Genomic DNA, 16,989 nt, shown 5'->3' on the forward strand with positions numbered 1-16,989 from the left:
GGGCCACATCCCTTGGCTGGAAACGATGCTCCTTGTTAGCGCTGTGCCGTTGTTTTGCAGCAGCCAAACGGTTCATTTGGCTCTCGCTGCCTGCTCCTCCATTAATCACCTGCTTGTTTGCAGCCCGGCAGCTTTGCCGATGCCACTGAGGAGACAGCACGGGCGCTGGAAAAACGGATCCAGTAGCATTTTACGTGCTGGCAGGAGCAGCAGCAGCAGCTGGGAAATGAACACTGTGTGTGGCGGTGAGCTCGCCCAGCCCTGCAGGGCCAGGGGCTGCTGAGGCACCCACCAAGCCTCACCGCCAGAACTGGGGTCAGGGGGCCAGTCCCACACTGAGTGAGTGAGTGAGCACCCAAGAGGTAGGAGGCTCTGCCAAATGCTCCCTGGAACATCACCCCTTGTGGAATTTTCAGGCAACCTCGACAAGGGAAGAGATGAGAATCTTGACTCCATGTTTCAGAAGGCTGGTTCATTATTTTATGATGTATGTTATAATAAAAATGCTATACTAAAAGAAATAGAGAAAGGATACAGATAGAAGGCTAGACAAGAATGATAATGACTGACCAGAGTATCAACACAGCTGGACCTGTGATTGGTCATTAAGTAAAAACAATCTACATGAGACCAATCAAAGATGCACCTGTTGATAAGCAACCTCCAAACCACATTCTAAGCAATCAGATAATTATTGTTTACATTTCATTTTTGAGGCCTCTCAGCTTCTCAGGAGAAAAAAAATCCTGCCAAAGGGATTTTTCAGAAAATATTTCAGGGACAACCCTCTGAGCACCAGAGCCCCATCACCCCAGCGGGACGGCGCTGCCCCCACACCGGGAAACCGCGGCGCCCAGCTCACCTGTTTCCATTGAAAGTGGTTTTATAATCCCCGGGCGAGTGCAAGGTGTCCTCGGCGTAGACGGGCACGGGGGTCCGCACGCACTCGTGGGAGCACTGCAGCGTCTCGTTGTAGGCGGTGAAGATGTCGAGGGCGCTGGGCACGCGGGCGGGGGCGAAGTCAGTCAGGTTCTGGCAGCTCTCCTCCTGCTGGTCCAGCTTGCGTTGGTGGCTGTTGCGCCGGGGGCGCCCGCTCTGCGCACAGCTGGGCCCGGGGGGAGAGAGAATCCCACAGTCATGGGATGGTCTGGGTTGGGAGGGACCTTAAAAACCCTCCAGTTCCATCCCCCTGCCATGGGGGATGCCTTCCATTAGATCAGGTTGTTCCAAGCCCTGTTCAACTCGGCCTTGGATTCTTCCAGGATGAGGCAGCCACAGCTTCTCTGGGCAGCCTGTGCTAGGGCCTCACCACTCTCATAGGGAAGAAATTTCCCCTAAGATCTAATCTAAGTCTTCCCTTTAGTTGAAAACCATTCCCCCTGTCCCATTCCACTGTCTGTCTGTGTCAAAAGTTGCCCTCCATCATTTTTATAAGTCTGTTATGGCCTGAAAGGCCAAAGCAGAAGGGATGGGAGGCACACTGTACCCTGAAACTTGGCAAGGGAACTCACCTGATTGACCAGTCATTACAGATTGTTCCATACTAGATTAGAATTCAGAAATTCCAATTCCAATTCAGAATTGGAAAGATCAGCCACAAGCAGTCATTTGGCTCGATGCTTTTTTATAAGAACCAAATTTACATTTTAGACACAAGCTTTTTCCCATCAGAGGAATGACTTAATGAGTCACACTTTTGTACCTGCAGGAAGCAAAAGCCTTTTCTTAAGTGAAAATATGTAGGTGAGAACAATGAAGTGAAACCCTTTCCATTTGGGAGACGCCAACAGGTTGGAACTTCTCAGGATAAATGAGCTCAGGACCTGGTGTGACACAGCAGAGGGATGGCTGGCAGGGCAGCCCTGCTCTCCGGGGGCCCCTCCAGCTCTGGAGGCTTCATAAGGATCTCGTGGCTGCACAACACTTCTGCCTCAGTACGTCAGAGACGAGGAGAACCCCAGCTCGCAGGAGCCGCCCTCAATCAGCCTGGTCCTATTTCAGGGTCTAGACACTGATTTAATTAAGATGCCACTTTTTCCAGATGGGATTGACAGCGCCTTGCAGAACGCTGGAGTTTTGGGAGGTGGCAGCTCTGAGGGTGGTGGGAGCTGGGGATGCCGGCACTGTCTGTGGAGGGGCACCCCTGGGGACAGGAACGTGGGGCTCTGCTGGGAGCAGTGCTGGCCAGGGTGACAGCATCAGGCTCTGCTCTGCTTGATGCAAGTGAAAGAGACAGCCCTAAACCAACTGCTGTCTCCCCACGGCACGTGTGCAGGAGGAGCAGTGACAAGAAGGACGCTGGCTTGGCACGCAGCCATCGCTCACCCGTCCTGCTTGAGGGGGAAAAATGCCAGCCAAAGGATGGGGACAGTGACTGTGTCCCTGCTGGGGACAGGGCCAGAGCGTGTGGTGTGGGTCAGCCCTGCCATGGAGCGCCTGAACGTGGCCTGGGGTCACCCAGTGAACCGAGGCAGTTTGGGTAGAGTGGAGCAAACTCCCAGGTACTGTTTCTTCACCTTGGACACACCTGGGTGCTGCCCACACTCTCCTGCTGAGGATTTTCTCTGGTGATTTCTCAATTTCACTTACTATAAAGCATTTCTATTCTACACTGATCACTGGATTTATTTTTTCCCCCTTTTTGGCTTCAGCAGCAGTTACTGAGCTGCTCTGCCAAGCTGTGGTCAGCCGGATCAATGACTCGTACCGCTCGCTGCTGCGACTGGAGACAAATCCCACAAGTGTTTTATAAACTATTCTCCCTGCTCCTTCACTGAAACACTGCGGCAACCAGGGAAGTTCAGTGAATTAAATCCCACTTGAGATAAAGTAGGGAGCCTCACTGGCTACTCCCCAAAGCAAGTCCAGCTGTGGGGACAGAACCTCGGTGCTTTCAGCCGGCTGCTGCTCAGCATTACAGCTATACCAAGATGAAGATGCCTCCATAGCCCTGCAAAGGGCTTCTCCTCTCATCCCAGCTAGCCAGCAGGCTCCTCATCAACCCGGTGTTGTGATTGCCTCCTGGCTGCAGAAACTGATTTGCTGCAGCACCCACGCAGAGCTCGGCCAGGCCGGAGGGGAGAGCCACCAGCCAGGCTCCCCCCAGCCCCGTGCTGCAGCCGTGTCGCTACGCCAGCAACGCTGACCTCAAAGTAGGCCAGTTTCCCTGGGAAAATAGGTAAAGTGAGGAGTGCCTGGAGCGAAAGCTAACCTATTTTGCCATACGCCCAAGCCACACTGAGAGAACAAATGGGAGCAAATGAAGCTGGAGGAGCACAGCAGCGCCCTGGGGGTTGGGGCATGCTTCAAACCATGGCACCTGAGGGGCTTCGAAGGTGCCCTTCCGTCCCTGGGGTCACAGGGAAGGGCAGGAGGTGCAGCTGCTTCTTGTCAAGCCAGGCTGGGGATTTTAGGAGCAGCATCAAAGCTCCTTAGGGAAGGCAGTGGAGGAGCTGCTGGCACTGGACACATCCTGGGAACACGCACACGGCTCTGACCTCTCCAGGTGGCACTGTGCTGAGGCACGTGTCCCATGAGACTTGTCCACCCACCCTGGGCACATGCTGGTCCCCAGAGCCAGTGGCCAGGTGATGGGAGGTGGAGGCACAGCCAAACCCCGATGCACCAACCTCCTTTGGAGGTTTTGCTGTAAACCCCCCACTTTCTCCTGCAATCCTGGCAGGTGCCACAGGCTTTGGCACCTGCAGCAGGATGGGCACTTCCATCCCCACCCTGTCCCCATCCCACGTCACCCCCCAAGCCAAGCAGAGCAGGAGGGGCCTTACCAATTTTTTAAGACAAGAGTTGTTATCAGCGCAGCTATGACCATGATGAGGGACACGGTAATAGTGATTATCTGATGAACAGCCAGACCTGCAGACAGAAGAAAAGAGACAGTGGGGATGGGAACTGAGGGGACCCTGGCAGAGCCCCCCTCCCCACAGAGCCCCCCACCGCCCCCTCCCAACGTGAGGCCACACACAGCCCCCGGCAGTGGCGCCGCAATCCTCTCTCCTGCCTTACACAAAATAAATCTGTAAGCCAGGCTCCTCATTTCCTATCCTCTCAAGTATGTTCCTTGTCAGCCTGAATTAGGCACGAAGAACGGAAGAGAAGTGAAGACGTCTCCCCTCTGGGACGGAAAGGGAGACGAGCACAGCCTTGCACCGGGTGCGGGATTCACCAGGGAGAATAATTACAGCACTGGCGGCTGCTCGCCTTGCAGGTCGGGTGGGCTCATTTCCCCCTCTTCACCTTCCACGGGGTATCATTTTGGCTCGTGGATCATTCCTAATGAGCAGTTTGGAAACAAAAGCAGCTCGCTGTACACTGTGTTTGTGATTTTGCGCTGCCTTACAGTTGCAATTTCGTAATGAAATGATTTTTCCTGGCTGCAGCCCAAGGATGTGCTATTTTTCACAAACAGATGTTGCAGCTCCTGATGGATGGTAGTTTTAATAAATAAATAAGTCTTAGAATGACAGGAAAATAAGCAGTTTTATATATATATCTGTATGTGTCTGTGGCAAGGACAGAGTCAGTGCCAGGGCCATGGCTCAGCTGGAGCTGGGGGTGCCTGGGGGCCACTGGGCAGCACTGGGGCAGCCACTGCTCCTGGGGAAGGATTCACTTGTGGCCCCCGTGCTGGCAGGGTGGGTAGCAGCCAATTCCAGCTCACTCCTCAGCTGCTCCACCTCTGGGTTTCACCTCCCAGGGGAATTCAGAGGGAAAATGCCACACTGGGAGGCTCCCCACCTCCCACTGTCACCCCACATGCTGAAGGTGAGGCCCAGGGAAAGACTTCTGAGTTCCCAGAGGGTGGTGACGATGGGAGCATGTCCCCACGGGCCCGAGGAGGGTGGTGGCAGCCCGTGCCCACGTGTGGCAGGTCGGGAGTGACGCCCACCCTGGCAGCAGCCAGCCCGGCCGCATCCTGCACGGCAGCCTTGGAGCAGCTCCCAGTGGGACGCTGCCGAAAAAGATAAAAGGAAAGACTCTAAAAATAAAATCAAGCCAGCCCAGTGCCCGATTCCTTTGAAAACAGAAGCGGAGTCGGGGACGAGACCTTCTGCAATGCTGGGAGCTGAGGCAGTGGTGGCAGGGCCACGGGAGAACCTAACGATGCAATTAATCCTTGCATTTACGTAATGGGAAAGGCACAGGCAGAACAGATTGCAGGTGGCTGAGCACTGGGAAGGATGGCAGCTCCTTGGAGCAGGACACATGGATTTTAAGAAAGGCTGGATAATTTTAGACTCCATCACACACATAAGTTGCCATATGTACAGGCACAGCAAAGTTCCTTTGCATCATGTATAAATTCTGCAGAAGCCAGGGGGATTTCAAGGGAACAGGAGACCTTTGTCTCAATGCTGGTGATGGGCAGAGGGAAGGTACCCAACAGGTGGCCCATGATGGTTCCCTGGGAAGCCCTAGAGCAATACCTGCTGCAAAAAACACTACCAGGTCTTTATTCTTAATTTACAAATATATCAAATATATCAATTTACAAATATATCAAATATTTTCTATTAGCCCCTCAAAGCATGTAGGGCCAAACGGAGCAAGATCAAGCAAATATCCAGTCTGTGAGAGGCAGGGTTAATGTGTGGGGCACCCTTTGAGAGGGGAATGTCCTGTAAGGGACATAAAGCACCCTGGCAAGTGAAGTGAGGTGGACAGAGATGATGCCAAGGGCAAAGCAGTGTTTTAGACACAGCCCTCAAAGCCCAACGGGATAGAGGAAAGGAAGACTTGGAAGATAAAATCAATAGCTCATGGGGCAAAATCCTCCTCCTCCAGTGCAGGAAGCTGCCTAGCACAGGCATAACTCCCCATGAGAGCCTGTGCCCCCAGAGAGAGACCCCGGGAGCAGGGATTACAGCGCCTGGGTTTTGTTTGCTCATCTCCTTGGCAAAAGCTCTGATCCCAGCGGGTCACGGAACCCGGTGGCCATGTAATTACACATTATTAACCGTGGAAACAGGGAGCTGCAGGGGAGGGACACCCAGCCCCGGCCCCTCTCACCTGCGAGCGCCTCAGCCCTGCGAGGGCTCCCCCTGCCAAGGCTTTTACCAGGCAATTTGACGCAGTGACCATTTAACTGGAGGGTAATTACAGGAGAAGTATTTAATGGAGCCGAAAGTGTGTCCAAGCCTCTGCGCTTCTGCTAGTGCAGCAGAATTCCGCATGCCGCCTGCCAGGAGGGAAAGCTCTTCAAAGGCGCTCTCTGAACCCTCGGAAATGCTGAAATATCTCTGGGTTTTTCCACTCTCGTGCCGCCCGCTCTCACTGGGGCCTCTAAATCCCCAAGGTGGGGGGAGAGGGGCCACGGAATCCCAGCAAGGCAGCACAACCCAGCTCCCGATTCCCCACATCCTGGGCAAAACCCCAATCTTCTCAGAGCAAGGCAATGCCAGGGCTTTTTTTTTTTTTTTTTTATCTGTTATTTTAAAGACCATATATTTGCTGCTGAGATGAAAGTGCTGAGGTTTGGCCTTTCTGGCCACCTTTTGAAACGGCTCCCGGACAGCTCTGCATCAATGGAATTAATTCCATGAGAAAAATCCATTCGAGACTAATGTCTTGCTACTGCAGGAGCACGCCATGGCAGCGAACAGGAGATATAAGCTCTTAATTAAAAACAAAGAGAACCTCTATCCCCCAAGGCCTTTATTTCAACAGCTCTGGTTAGGGAGCCTGTATTTTTCATTTTCCCAATAAAAACAGCTACGAGCTGCAACTCTTTGAAGACCCTCGTCAAGGCCTTGAAGCTGCATAAAATTAGAAAAAGGAGAAAACAGCTCTATTTCATTTGAAAGGGAGAAAACTGGAGTTACTCTTACAGGCCAGATATTGCTACCCCCAGTCTCCTCCCACACTTATGCTGCGTGGATCTCCTTCTCCTCAGCATCCCATCCTCACGAGTCCCCTTCCTCTGTTCTCACATACCCTGAGCACCAGGATGCCAATGCCTCCTCCTGAGCATTGTGGAGAAGCTGGGGCAAGGCCGCTGGGCTCAAGAGGCTTTACAGCTTCCCCAGCTATCAGAAATCACATCTGAGCCCCAAAAACCTCATCCCCTGATAAAGCTGCTTGTGGACAGAACAATTCAATCAGGAGCGTGGTGTGGCCTCCCTGCTGCCACCGCCGGCCTTTCCCAGGGCGGATCAGCCAGATTTGGCCGTATCATGAACCTACTGCTGGTTAATAGCTTGTAAGGAAAATCATTCACAAAAGCCACAAGGGTCTGCTACAGGGGTGGAGACACAGCAGAAATCTTCTTGAAAAGCCTTGTTACAGTACACAGCCAGCTCCTCTGCTGCCCAATCCACCACGCCACAAACCGCCTTGCTCTGCTCTTCCCAACACCTTGCTGGCAAAGCTGAGGTCAGCAAAGCTGCTTGGTTTTTCACCTGGTAAATCAGTGATCTCTCTGAAACCCAGCCCAGGGAGTGTTAGTCATCCTGAGGTGAAAATGCATCTTTTCAGCAAAAAACCCACCAAGGCTCCTGGCAACTTCCTGGTATTTTGAGCTGGACTGATGAAAGAAAGAAAATATCTTCCCGCTGCTGCTGCTGCTGCTGCTGCTGCTGCTGCAAAATGTTTTTGCCAAGAAGGAAAATCCTGGAGGTTTATGCTAAAGACACTGGGACTTATCTTCTCAGGTGTTACAGCAAATATCACCGAGCAATAAATACTTGGAGAGCAGCAGAGGAGAGTTTCTGGCTCACTGAGAGGCACGTGGGAGGATGTGCACAGGCACGTTCGCCATCCGTGCATCCCGGGGAGCGTCCCGACTCCCTCGTAGGGAGAGCCCAGCTGATGGCCACGCTCCTTTCTGGCTTCCACCGTCATCCTCCCCCCTTCAGGAGAGCTGCAGCTGATGCACAGCCCTACAAGGGATCCTTAGGGCACTCCCAGGAAGGGTAACCGTGGTGCCAGCCCAGGAGACACCATCCAGCTCCTTCACCTCCTCTCCGTCCCCAAGCTGCGGCACCACCCCACCCCTTAGCATGGCAGATCAAAGAGGCAGCTCCATCCTCACTGCCCAGAGTTTCCTTTTAAACACATTTTATCTTTAATTAATTCCTTTGAAGCTTTTTGCATCTACTATCTCCTCGCCTCCAGCAACCCCCTACTGCACCCTCTTTCTGGAGGCAGGGTCATCACCAGCGGGAAGCAACGCCTCTGTTATTATTTATTCCTGACACACTGCTGGCTGGAGGTGGGGAGGGGTGGCCTGGGGCCACCACCAGCTCAGATCCAGCTGCCAACACCCACATGGCCCCCCACATTCCCCCAGGTGAACCCCAGCCCTGGTGAAGGGGTGTCCCTGAGCACCAGCTCTGCCACAAGCTCACAGACTGCGGTGCCAAATGCGCCGCGACCGGTCATCAAATACCACTAAGAGCAGCAGACAGCACATGGAGTTTTCTGCCTTATAAAGCACTTAAAGGTTTAATTAAAGACGGCTTTATCCTAAAGCTCCTGAAAGGAGGCTCAGACAAACCAGCGAGTGCAATTCCTGCCTTGCACTGACAGCTCTGATTCATTCCACTCTTCTCTGCTTTGGCTGAGGCTGCGGGACCCGGGGATGTTCTGCCTTGCTGGAGGAGCCCAGCCCACGTGGAGAGTGCCCGGTGAAAGCTCCTCACAGCCCTTCCCACTTGCAGCATGCTGGAATTTTAATTATTCCTCTCTTTCCCTGCTCCAGAGTAAAATGATTGTGACAGCCCTGAAGAAGGAAGCACATTTTTGAAAAGCACAAGCATAAACTACGCCTGGGTGAACATCCTGCACGCCCAGCTGATGCCAGAAGTGCTGTGCTGCGTGGCAGGGGTGGCACGGGGACAGGGACACCTGAGCCACAGGTCACCTGAACCCCCACAGCAGCACCCACCGGGCCAGCACACGCACCTGCCTCTGCTCTCATCCCAAGCATTACCTGCCATCACTCCTCTGCTGCCTCTCCTGCCTAGGAGATGAGTGATTCCTATTCCAGGGGAGTTTTTTTAAGCTTGTTTTTGCTGTCAGCGACTCACGGAGGCATTGTTTCTGGCTTTTTTTCTCTCGCTCCTCAGCGAGGAGGAAGGGGGGCGAGAGGATGATCTGACAGAGCAGAGCTGCTCCCATTGCTCATCTCAGCGAGCACTGCTGCCTCTGCTGAAGTGAAGTGGGTCTTTTTTACCACCGTGTGTGCACCCCAAGGACCCCACGGTCCCACACAACCACCAGGGACGCAACCAGAAGCAAAGCACAGAGGGATACAAGGACACAGCACAGGAGGGATATGGGTGCAGAAGCATAGCAGCAGCTCTGATGGAAGTGCAGGGTATCTGCATGGCTCCAGGAGCCTTGGGACAGCTCTGCCAGCTCCTGTGGGTGCCACACACAGGTGGTTCCACCCTGACCACCCCAGGCATGTGCTGGGGACAGCTGAGGGAGCACAGGCAGTGAGAGCAGCACCGCACCCACCGCGGGCTCCCGTCAAGGCGCCTCACCGGACAGGGACTGGCAATGCTCGCTGAGGCAAATAAACCGAACAGGCGAGTTACCTCATCCTCATTTGTAGCCATATGTTTTTCCCAGCAGAGAACAAACACTTCCAGCCGCTACAGCTTATATAACAGAGTGGAGCAGGGCTGGGAAGCTGCACGGCTTCGCACGGGCGCCGCACCAGCAAAACTGGCACGGACCCTGCTTTGAGACAGAGCTGGCTGCTCGCTCCCAAAACGCTGTCCTGAGGCATGGCAGGGGCATGGAGCTCTCACTGGGAGCATACTGAGAGCTCTCTTGGGTGCTCAGCCCCAGCATTGGAAGGAAAAGCGGATCTGGACCTCAGGAGCTTTTCAACTGAGGGTGGATGAGCTGGGATCAAACGGGGCCTTTAGACCCGGGAAGAAGTTTATCACATTCACTGCTTGAAGAGAAGTTAATTAGCAAAAACTCCGATCATGCAGAAAGCCCCTAATGAGAGCTAAAGCCTGCAGATTAAAGCAGTTGGCCCCCTGGGAGCTGCCGGGGCTGCAGCTCCCGTTGTTCTGTGGCCACGCAGGACAGCAGCGGTGGCACTGGCAGGTGGGTGGCATCACTGCCAGCTCAACTTCGCCTAAACAAGGCAGCCCACTCCAGTAAACCCCAGAGCCCCAGCACATGCCAGGAGCCATCCTCCCACAGCTGGTGCAGGCAGAGGGGCTCCTGCAGCTGGCTGATGGCAACAAGTCCACTGGACCCCACCCTCCTGGAATGGGTGATGCCACTGAGGCCAGAGGCACTGACCCCAGAGGGGGGAGACCAGGCTGATGCGCTCATCATGCAGAGAGCAGCAAAAGCCTCAGCCCTTATCAATACTCCCTCGCTGATCTATCCAGCCCATTTCAGCGTTTTGTAAAAGGTGTGTAGGCTGGGAGTTATTTTTCGGCTATAAATAACCCCTTTAAGTCAGGAACAACATCCTGGTTGCATCGTCTCTTTTTGCCAAGCAGGGCAGGCTGGATAAATTAATTGGGATTAAGATTAGGCCGTAAAATTCCTTTTCATTTCGACTAGAAAATCGCAGTGGGCTCAAAGCAGTCGATGCACAGTGAGTAAATTCTGTAAACCATCCACCGGTATCCCACGGTTTAATATCAGCAATAACAAATATAATTTGCAATAAATGGGAAGCAGCTTTCCCATCCATGTCCACGCAGCAGCCAGCGCTGGGGGAAGGCATTGCTGTGCCGAGCGTGATGCTCAGCGCGATTACGGGAGATGGGCTGTGGATGGAGCCTGTAATGGGAAAACACAGCGAGTGGCTGGAAAACGCCTCGGATAAAAGCGATAATCAGCGCCGAGCGCCTGTTTAATGTCACACTAACTCCTGTCCCAGGCAGCGCTGCCACGGGGACACTCGCGCCGCGGTGAACGCGCCAGCCCTCCTGATGTCCCCGCCACCTCGCTGTGCCCCTACCTGTGCTGTCTCCCAGCCCACGGGGCGGGCGAGCATCCTTCCCTCCGCTGCTGTGCCCTGCGGCCGGCTCGGCGGTGCTGCTGCGCCCGGGGCTGCCGCGGGGCCCGTCCCCGCCGGCCGCGGGAGCCGCGGTGCTGGGGGGCACCCGGGGCGGCGTGGCGGCCGTGACAGAAGTGACAGCGGCGGCGGCAGTGCTGGCGGAGGTGGTGGCGGCGGCGGCGGCGGCGGCGGTGGTGGTGGTGGTGGTGGCGAAGGCGCTGGGCAGCGTGCTGCTCTCCAGGGAGTCCTCCTCGCCCGTGGGGCCCCAGACGATGACCTCGGGCAGCGCCGTGGGTCTCCCGTCCCGAGGGGCGAAGCCGCGGCCGCGCAGGTGCCGCCGGCCCCGCCGGGAGCGCGGGCGGCGCAGGGGGCGGCCGGCGGGCAGAGGGGCGGCGGGGGGCGGCCGGCGGGAGCGGGGTCTCTGCACAGGGGGAGCGGGGCCGCAGGTCCAGGGGGGGCCGGGGCGTTGCAGCTCCTCCGTGCCCGCCGTGCCCCACAGCGAGCCACGGGACAGTCTGTGCCGGAGCGCCGGCCGTGCTGAGAGCTTCCCCCCGGTGCCGGTGGCTGCTGGCGGCTGGCAGCTGGCAAGGTCCATGGCTAGGTGGAACATGGCTATTAAAATCCAAGCATGGCTTCCGAGCGGGCAACCTGACCTGTGGGCAGATAGGGATTGTGTTAGAAGGGCAGTGGGGTAACCCCGTTCTCCCTCTCAGTATGGCACACACTAGATCTCTGAGCCCAGCCACCCAAAACGTCCCCCAGCTCCATGGGTGTCGTTGTCCTCCCTGGTTCTCCAGCCAGAGTCCCCCAAAATGGCATCATAGGGCATAGCGTACCCCCTCCCCCAAAAACTACCACCACCAACATGGCAGGCTGAGGATCCCCATTCATAACTGTGACCTTTCAGTTGGTCTGGGAATGATGGGAATGACCTGAGGATGGGTTTTACCAGGAAACACCCTGGAGGAGCAGCCAGTGCCTGCTTTGCCCGAACTCAGCCCTGTTGGGTGAATTATCCAAAGCAGATGGCCCAGCACAGCTCCAGCAGCACAAGCCTTCACTCTAGGGACACTGAGATGCAGGGGTACCAGAGAGCCCACCCTTTGCTTCTCAGTCCCACAGGTAGCATGATGAATCCCTCAAAGGGCTGGAGCAGACGAGGCCGTGGGCTCCGGTGTTTGCACGTGTAGCCCACCTCCCACTATGGCAGTCACCCACGCCGCAGCAGGAACATCCTCCCATGGCACATCCCCTCCCACAGCATGGAGCACCCAAGCTGAACATCACCCTGCAGCGCAGGGAGGGCAGGAGGAGCAGCCCTTTTTGCTGCCCTTTCTGCCACAGAGCAGCTGGAACACCCCTGAGCTGCTGGCAGCTTCAGCAGTTGGAATTTTGCTTTCATGTCACCGTCACATCACGTCATGTCACAGCCCTCTCCCTTCCCCAGTGACACCACACCCAGGCTCCGCTCCCCTCATGTCTCCTCCACGATGCTCCCCCACGTAAAGCAGCAAGAAAATCTCTGCCTGGCAAATTTCTGTTGCCTTCTCCCTCCCTACCCCTCCCGGGAAAAAAAAAAATCATTAGGCCAAAACCTAAAAATCTTTACTCCATTTTACTTAGCTTTTACAGGAGAAAGACTTTTGTCGAACTCAGCAGGAGTTAATGAGAGCTTTACATGGCTAAACGGGCTAATCCTCTGCAGCAGTGCCCGCACAGTCCTTGGGAGCACGACAGAATGTGCATCTGGTTGACAGAAGCATTTGTACACTCCCTCTGTGCGTGAGCAAGCGAAGCTAAAGGAGCTGACCTGGATACTCCCAGGCACAGGCTTTTTCTGCTCAGAGGATCTCTGCTTTTTTCCTAATTGGGTATTTTTTCAAAGCGTAACAACATTTATTTTGGGGAGGGAGAAGGCAACGCAAGGAAAGAGCGCAGAAGGAGAAAGGGAAGAGCCAGAAACAGACAACAGAAACCAAAATAGTTCAGGCTGGGGGAGGAAGGATTTCAAGGCTTCAAAAAAACCACAAACCACCCAAACCGTGGTGGTGGTGGTGGTGGTGGGTTTTTTTAGAGGCCGACAGAGTGGTGGCAGCACGAAGAGTGTCCCCCACGTGCTGCAGGCAATGCCGTGCTTCCACTGGTGAGGAGCCACAAGCTCATGCTCCAGCAGGATCATCCAGCACAGACTCACCTTTGCAATGCTCAGGATCACTCCTGTAGCATGTCAGGCTTGATTTCAGCCTCTGCCCAGCTCCCCGTCACCTGAAATGTCTCCTTGCAAGGAAGGAAAGGTGCTGGGCACCTCCTGACATGTCACTCACTCCAGGTGCCACCTCTCACACCAGCTGCGCCCACCCCCAGATCTCATCCCCTTCCCAGCTCTCTGTGTTGCTCACACTCAGAACTTTTATGAACAGCTGCTGAACAGAGCCAGGGAAGATGTGCCCAGCCCAAACCTGGTGCTCACTGCATCCCAGCCATTGCCTGGAAACTTCTGAAAGACAAAATGCCAGCCCTTGGTGCTTGGGATTGGCAGCTCACAGGAAAAACAGATATTCCCCCTGCTTCCATCTCCTCCTGTCTCCTTGTGACATTTCAGGCTGCAGAGATGGCAGCATGAACTTGCAGGGGCTTGCTCCTGCAGAGCCTGCCCGACACAGCTGCATCATTCATAGCAGCATCAGGAGGATATGTGGACAGAGGCAACACCCAACCCTTGTCTTGCCCTGGGCCATGCTGGAAATTTGTGTCCCAGCATGGCCAGGCAGTGCTGGTGACACCCAGGACACCAGTGTCCCTCACTGCTGCCACTGCTGCCCAGCTCAGAGGCTCTGGCATGGGGATGGACACAGTAAGGGACACCCAGATGGGGCAGATCCCACTCTGTCCCAAGGACAGCTTGGCTCACCCTGCCACCAACATCCCATCAAGCAAAGGGCTGTCACCCCAGGAGTGTCCTCCTAGCCACCACACCAGCTGGCATGTCCCCAGGAGATGGCTTCAGCGACAGAAGCAGCCAGTCCGGTTACCTCGGAGGAATTTTGCGTGGCATGCGATCTTCTGAGGGCTTTGCAACAACAGATAAGAGCAAGTGTCCTTCAGAATAAATAGCAGCGTGTAGGAGTTGCCGTTGTCCTGGCAACGCAGCGTGATGTGCCCGGCGCGGCGGCGGCAGCGGGGATGGATGCGGCAGCGTGGCGCGGCCAGAGGCAGGACCACCCTGCCCTCCCCTGCCTCCCGCACCCCCTCCCCACGCCAGCGCCCTGCCAGGACCGGCAGAGCGAGCGACACGTCCCGAAGGACACCCACGGTCACACAGCGGAGCGAGGATAACGCACCGCGAGCAGCGCACACCGGAGCGAGGATGCATCTCGCCCGGATCTCCTGCCACCTTGTCCTTGCCCCAGAAAAACCTGGGTTGTCCCAGAAGAGCCCGCTGCGGCTGGCACAGCACGGCCCGGCCCGGCACAGCGCCCCGGGAGTCCCCGCGCCTCCGCCCGAGCAGGCAGGAGAGCATCGCTCGCCTCTCGGGAGCGCCGGCACAAAGTCACCGCTGCTCGGAGGCCGGGAGGGCGTTCCTGCTCTGCCGAGACATCCAACGGCTCAAACACCTCTCCAACGGCACGAGCTGCTCCTCAGGGACAGCGGAGCAGAGGCAGAGGAGCCTGAGCTGCTCCCAGAGCATGGGAAAACTCCCTAACTGCGCCCAGAGAGGGGCTGTGGCATAGGGAAGGGAATACATCATCCAGACCCACACACAGCATCCATCTGGCTCGGTTTGGGGGCACGGAGCCAGCCCTGGCTGGAGAGACATGTGGGCCCGGGGGATGTATGGAGCAGGGCTGTGGTTATGCTCCTCACTCGGGAATCAGGGCTTTCCTCACCCCCCTACAAGCACACACAACCTATTTTGCAAAGAAATTTGAGGAGCGTGGGCAAATTTCACATTACTTCTTTTCCCATCTTGGAGGTGAATGGGAATGTTATCCCAAAATACTGTTCGAACTCCAGGAAAAACTCAATAAAACTCTGAAACTGGGTTAGATAAAGAAACACAGAGCGGATATATTTGAGAAAATGAAATCCTGTCCTTGATCTCCTCATCCAAGGCCTTGGCTCCCACCAGTCACAAATCTGCTCCCCTGGCTCCATGGATGCTGAGGTGGCCACACTCACACACAGGAAATGAAACTCCTACAAATATTGACCTGCAACAAGCATGAGAGCAGATTTCAAGGAAACTGCTGGGCTAATGACACAGATCAGGGACACCGGGCGTTCTGGGACTATTTTCTGAGCCAACCTGACATTCCAAAGGAATGTTGCACTGGAGTCACCACAGCCACCCCACCCAATGCACCTTTCAGAGTCCTCCCCTGTATGAAACTTCTTCCTGAATCTTTCCAGGTGCAGCTGTGTGCTTTGAAGAGGAGGACAGTTGGCACTTGATGTGAAAGAGATTAATTTCAAGGATGCTGGAGGATGTGAGCTCACCATGGTCCTCAGCAGTGGTGGGGAAGAGGCTGCTGTGGAACTTGGCACTCCTGTGCTCTTGGTACCAACCTCCACGTGCAGGGAGGGAAAGAAGGAGCATCCAGCATGGAGCAGGACAGAACAACCCCTGCCCCAAGCCTGGGAACCCTCAGGGGTGGCAGCACCTCAGGTAACCCTGATACTGCAGACAGGACATGGATTAATCCAGTGCACCCGCTGTGCTCCCAGAACCCCCTGGCTCTGGTAATGTGTCTGAAAATTAGCTGGGATCACGGCTCTGCAAACATCAAAACGCCACCCGTCAGCACTAACCCACTTCCCCAAAGCCTCAAAGGCTCACTTGAGTGCAGTCCCTTTCATAAGGTCCTTTTTGGCTCTCCAGCATCAGCCCCTTTCTCCCGTGCCTGTGGAGACACTTCACAGAAGCATTAACTGTAGAATAGGCTGATTTTTAATGCAGAATTATACAAATGGAGCCATTCTTCCATTTCATGCCTCCTGTTAGGTAATCTATGGGTATTGCACAGGGAATCAAGGTTATGTCCTTGTTGGGGTGATTTACGAACTCTGAGCATTTCATATCTCCAAACACCAAGCGAGGCAGGGACAGAAATATTCCTGTGAACGCCTGGAGCAGGAGCTGTGGTCAGAGAGCTGGGGTGATGTTTCCTTGACCCAGGCAAGACAAGGCAGGAAAGCAGGCACCATGCTCTAGGAAAAGCATCCTTGGCAGTGCGGCTGCGTGTCCTACAAAGGCATTGGGAGCAGGGCAGGTTATGAGAGTACATGCAGGAACTCTTGTGGCTCCATGAGGAATAGAACGAGGCCGCTGCATCCCAGTGGGTGACTTTCACACTGGAGCAGGAAGAAGAGGGGAAAACTTCAGTGGCAGATACTTGGCCCACGACTGTGTGTCCTCGCTGAGGTGGGGACTGCAGCCACTGCTGCAGCAGCTCTCCTCTCCATCCCGCTGTCCTGTGTGATGATCCCTGCAGTGCAGAGACTGTCCTTTGTTGTCACACTACCAACCATCACCATGGAAATGGAGCATTGCCATTCTGCACTCTGGGCTGGGCCGGGGCTCCCCGCAGGGCTGGGAGGAGGGGAGATGCACCATCCCATGGATGAGTGCCAAAAGGCATGTGGCAAGTTATGGCACAGGATCAGCAGGTGACCTTGTGGACCACTCCCACATGCCATCCACCGTGTCCCACCTCACACCCCAGGCATCAGCAGCACCATGGAGACCTCTCTCCTGAGCCATGTTCTGCTATGGGATGAGTTTTTCTGATCCCAGACCCAATGGGAACTGGGAACATACAGCACACTGTGCCATCTGTAGCCCCAGTCTCTTCCCAGATAATTATAAATTTGTGAAAATATGGCTGCCAAGCTCTTTAAAGCCAGGACTGGGACTTAAGGCACAAAGGCTGACACACAGTAGCACCTAAGTAAATTAAATGTGCCACATCACTACCTATCTATATTACAGTCCTGAG

At 55.1% G+C, this 16,989-nt stretch overlaps 1 protein-coding gene across 1 annotated transcript in view; it reads right to left on the minus strand.

Moving 5' to 3' along the window:
- Positions 1 to 16,989, minus strand: part of AJAP1 (adherens junctions associated protein 1) — a 38,114-nt gene that overhangs the window by 9,947 nt on the left and 11,178 nt on the right. Inside the window, exons 2-4 of the mRNA XM_077190385.1 lie at positions 10,955 to 11,646; positions 3,786 to 3,873; positions 863 to 1,105 (exon numbers count right to left, since the gene is read on the minus strand). Of these exons, the coding sequence (XP_077046500.1) occupies positions 863 to 1,105; positions 3,786 to 3,873; positions 10,955 to 11,646 (1,023 nt within the window). The remainder of the gene's footprint in view (positions 1 to 862; positions 1,106 to 3,785; positions 3,874 to 10,954; positions 11,647 to 16,989) is intronic.

The sequence above is a fragment of the Agelaius phoeniceus genome, chromosome 24 (assembly GCF_051311805.1).
Source record: "Agelaius phoeniceus isolate bAgePho1 chromosome 24, bAgePho1.hap1, whole genome shotgun sequence".
NCBI classification, from domain to species: Eukaryota; Metazoa; Chordata; class Aves; order Passeriformes; family Icteridae; genus Agelaius; species Agelaius phoeniceus.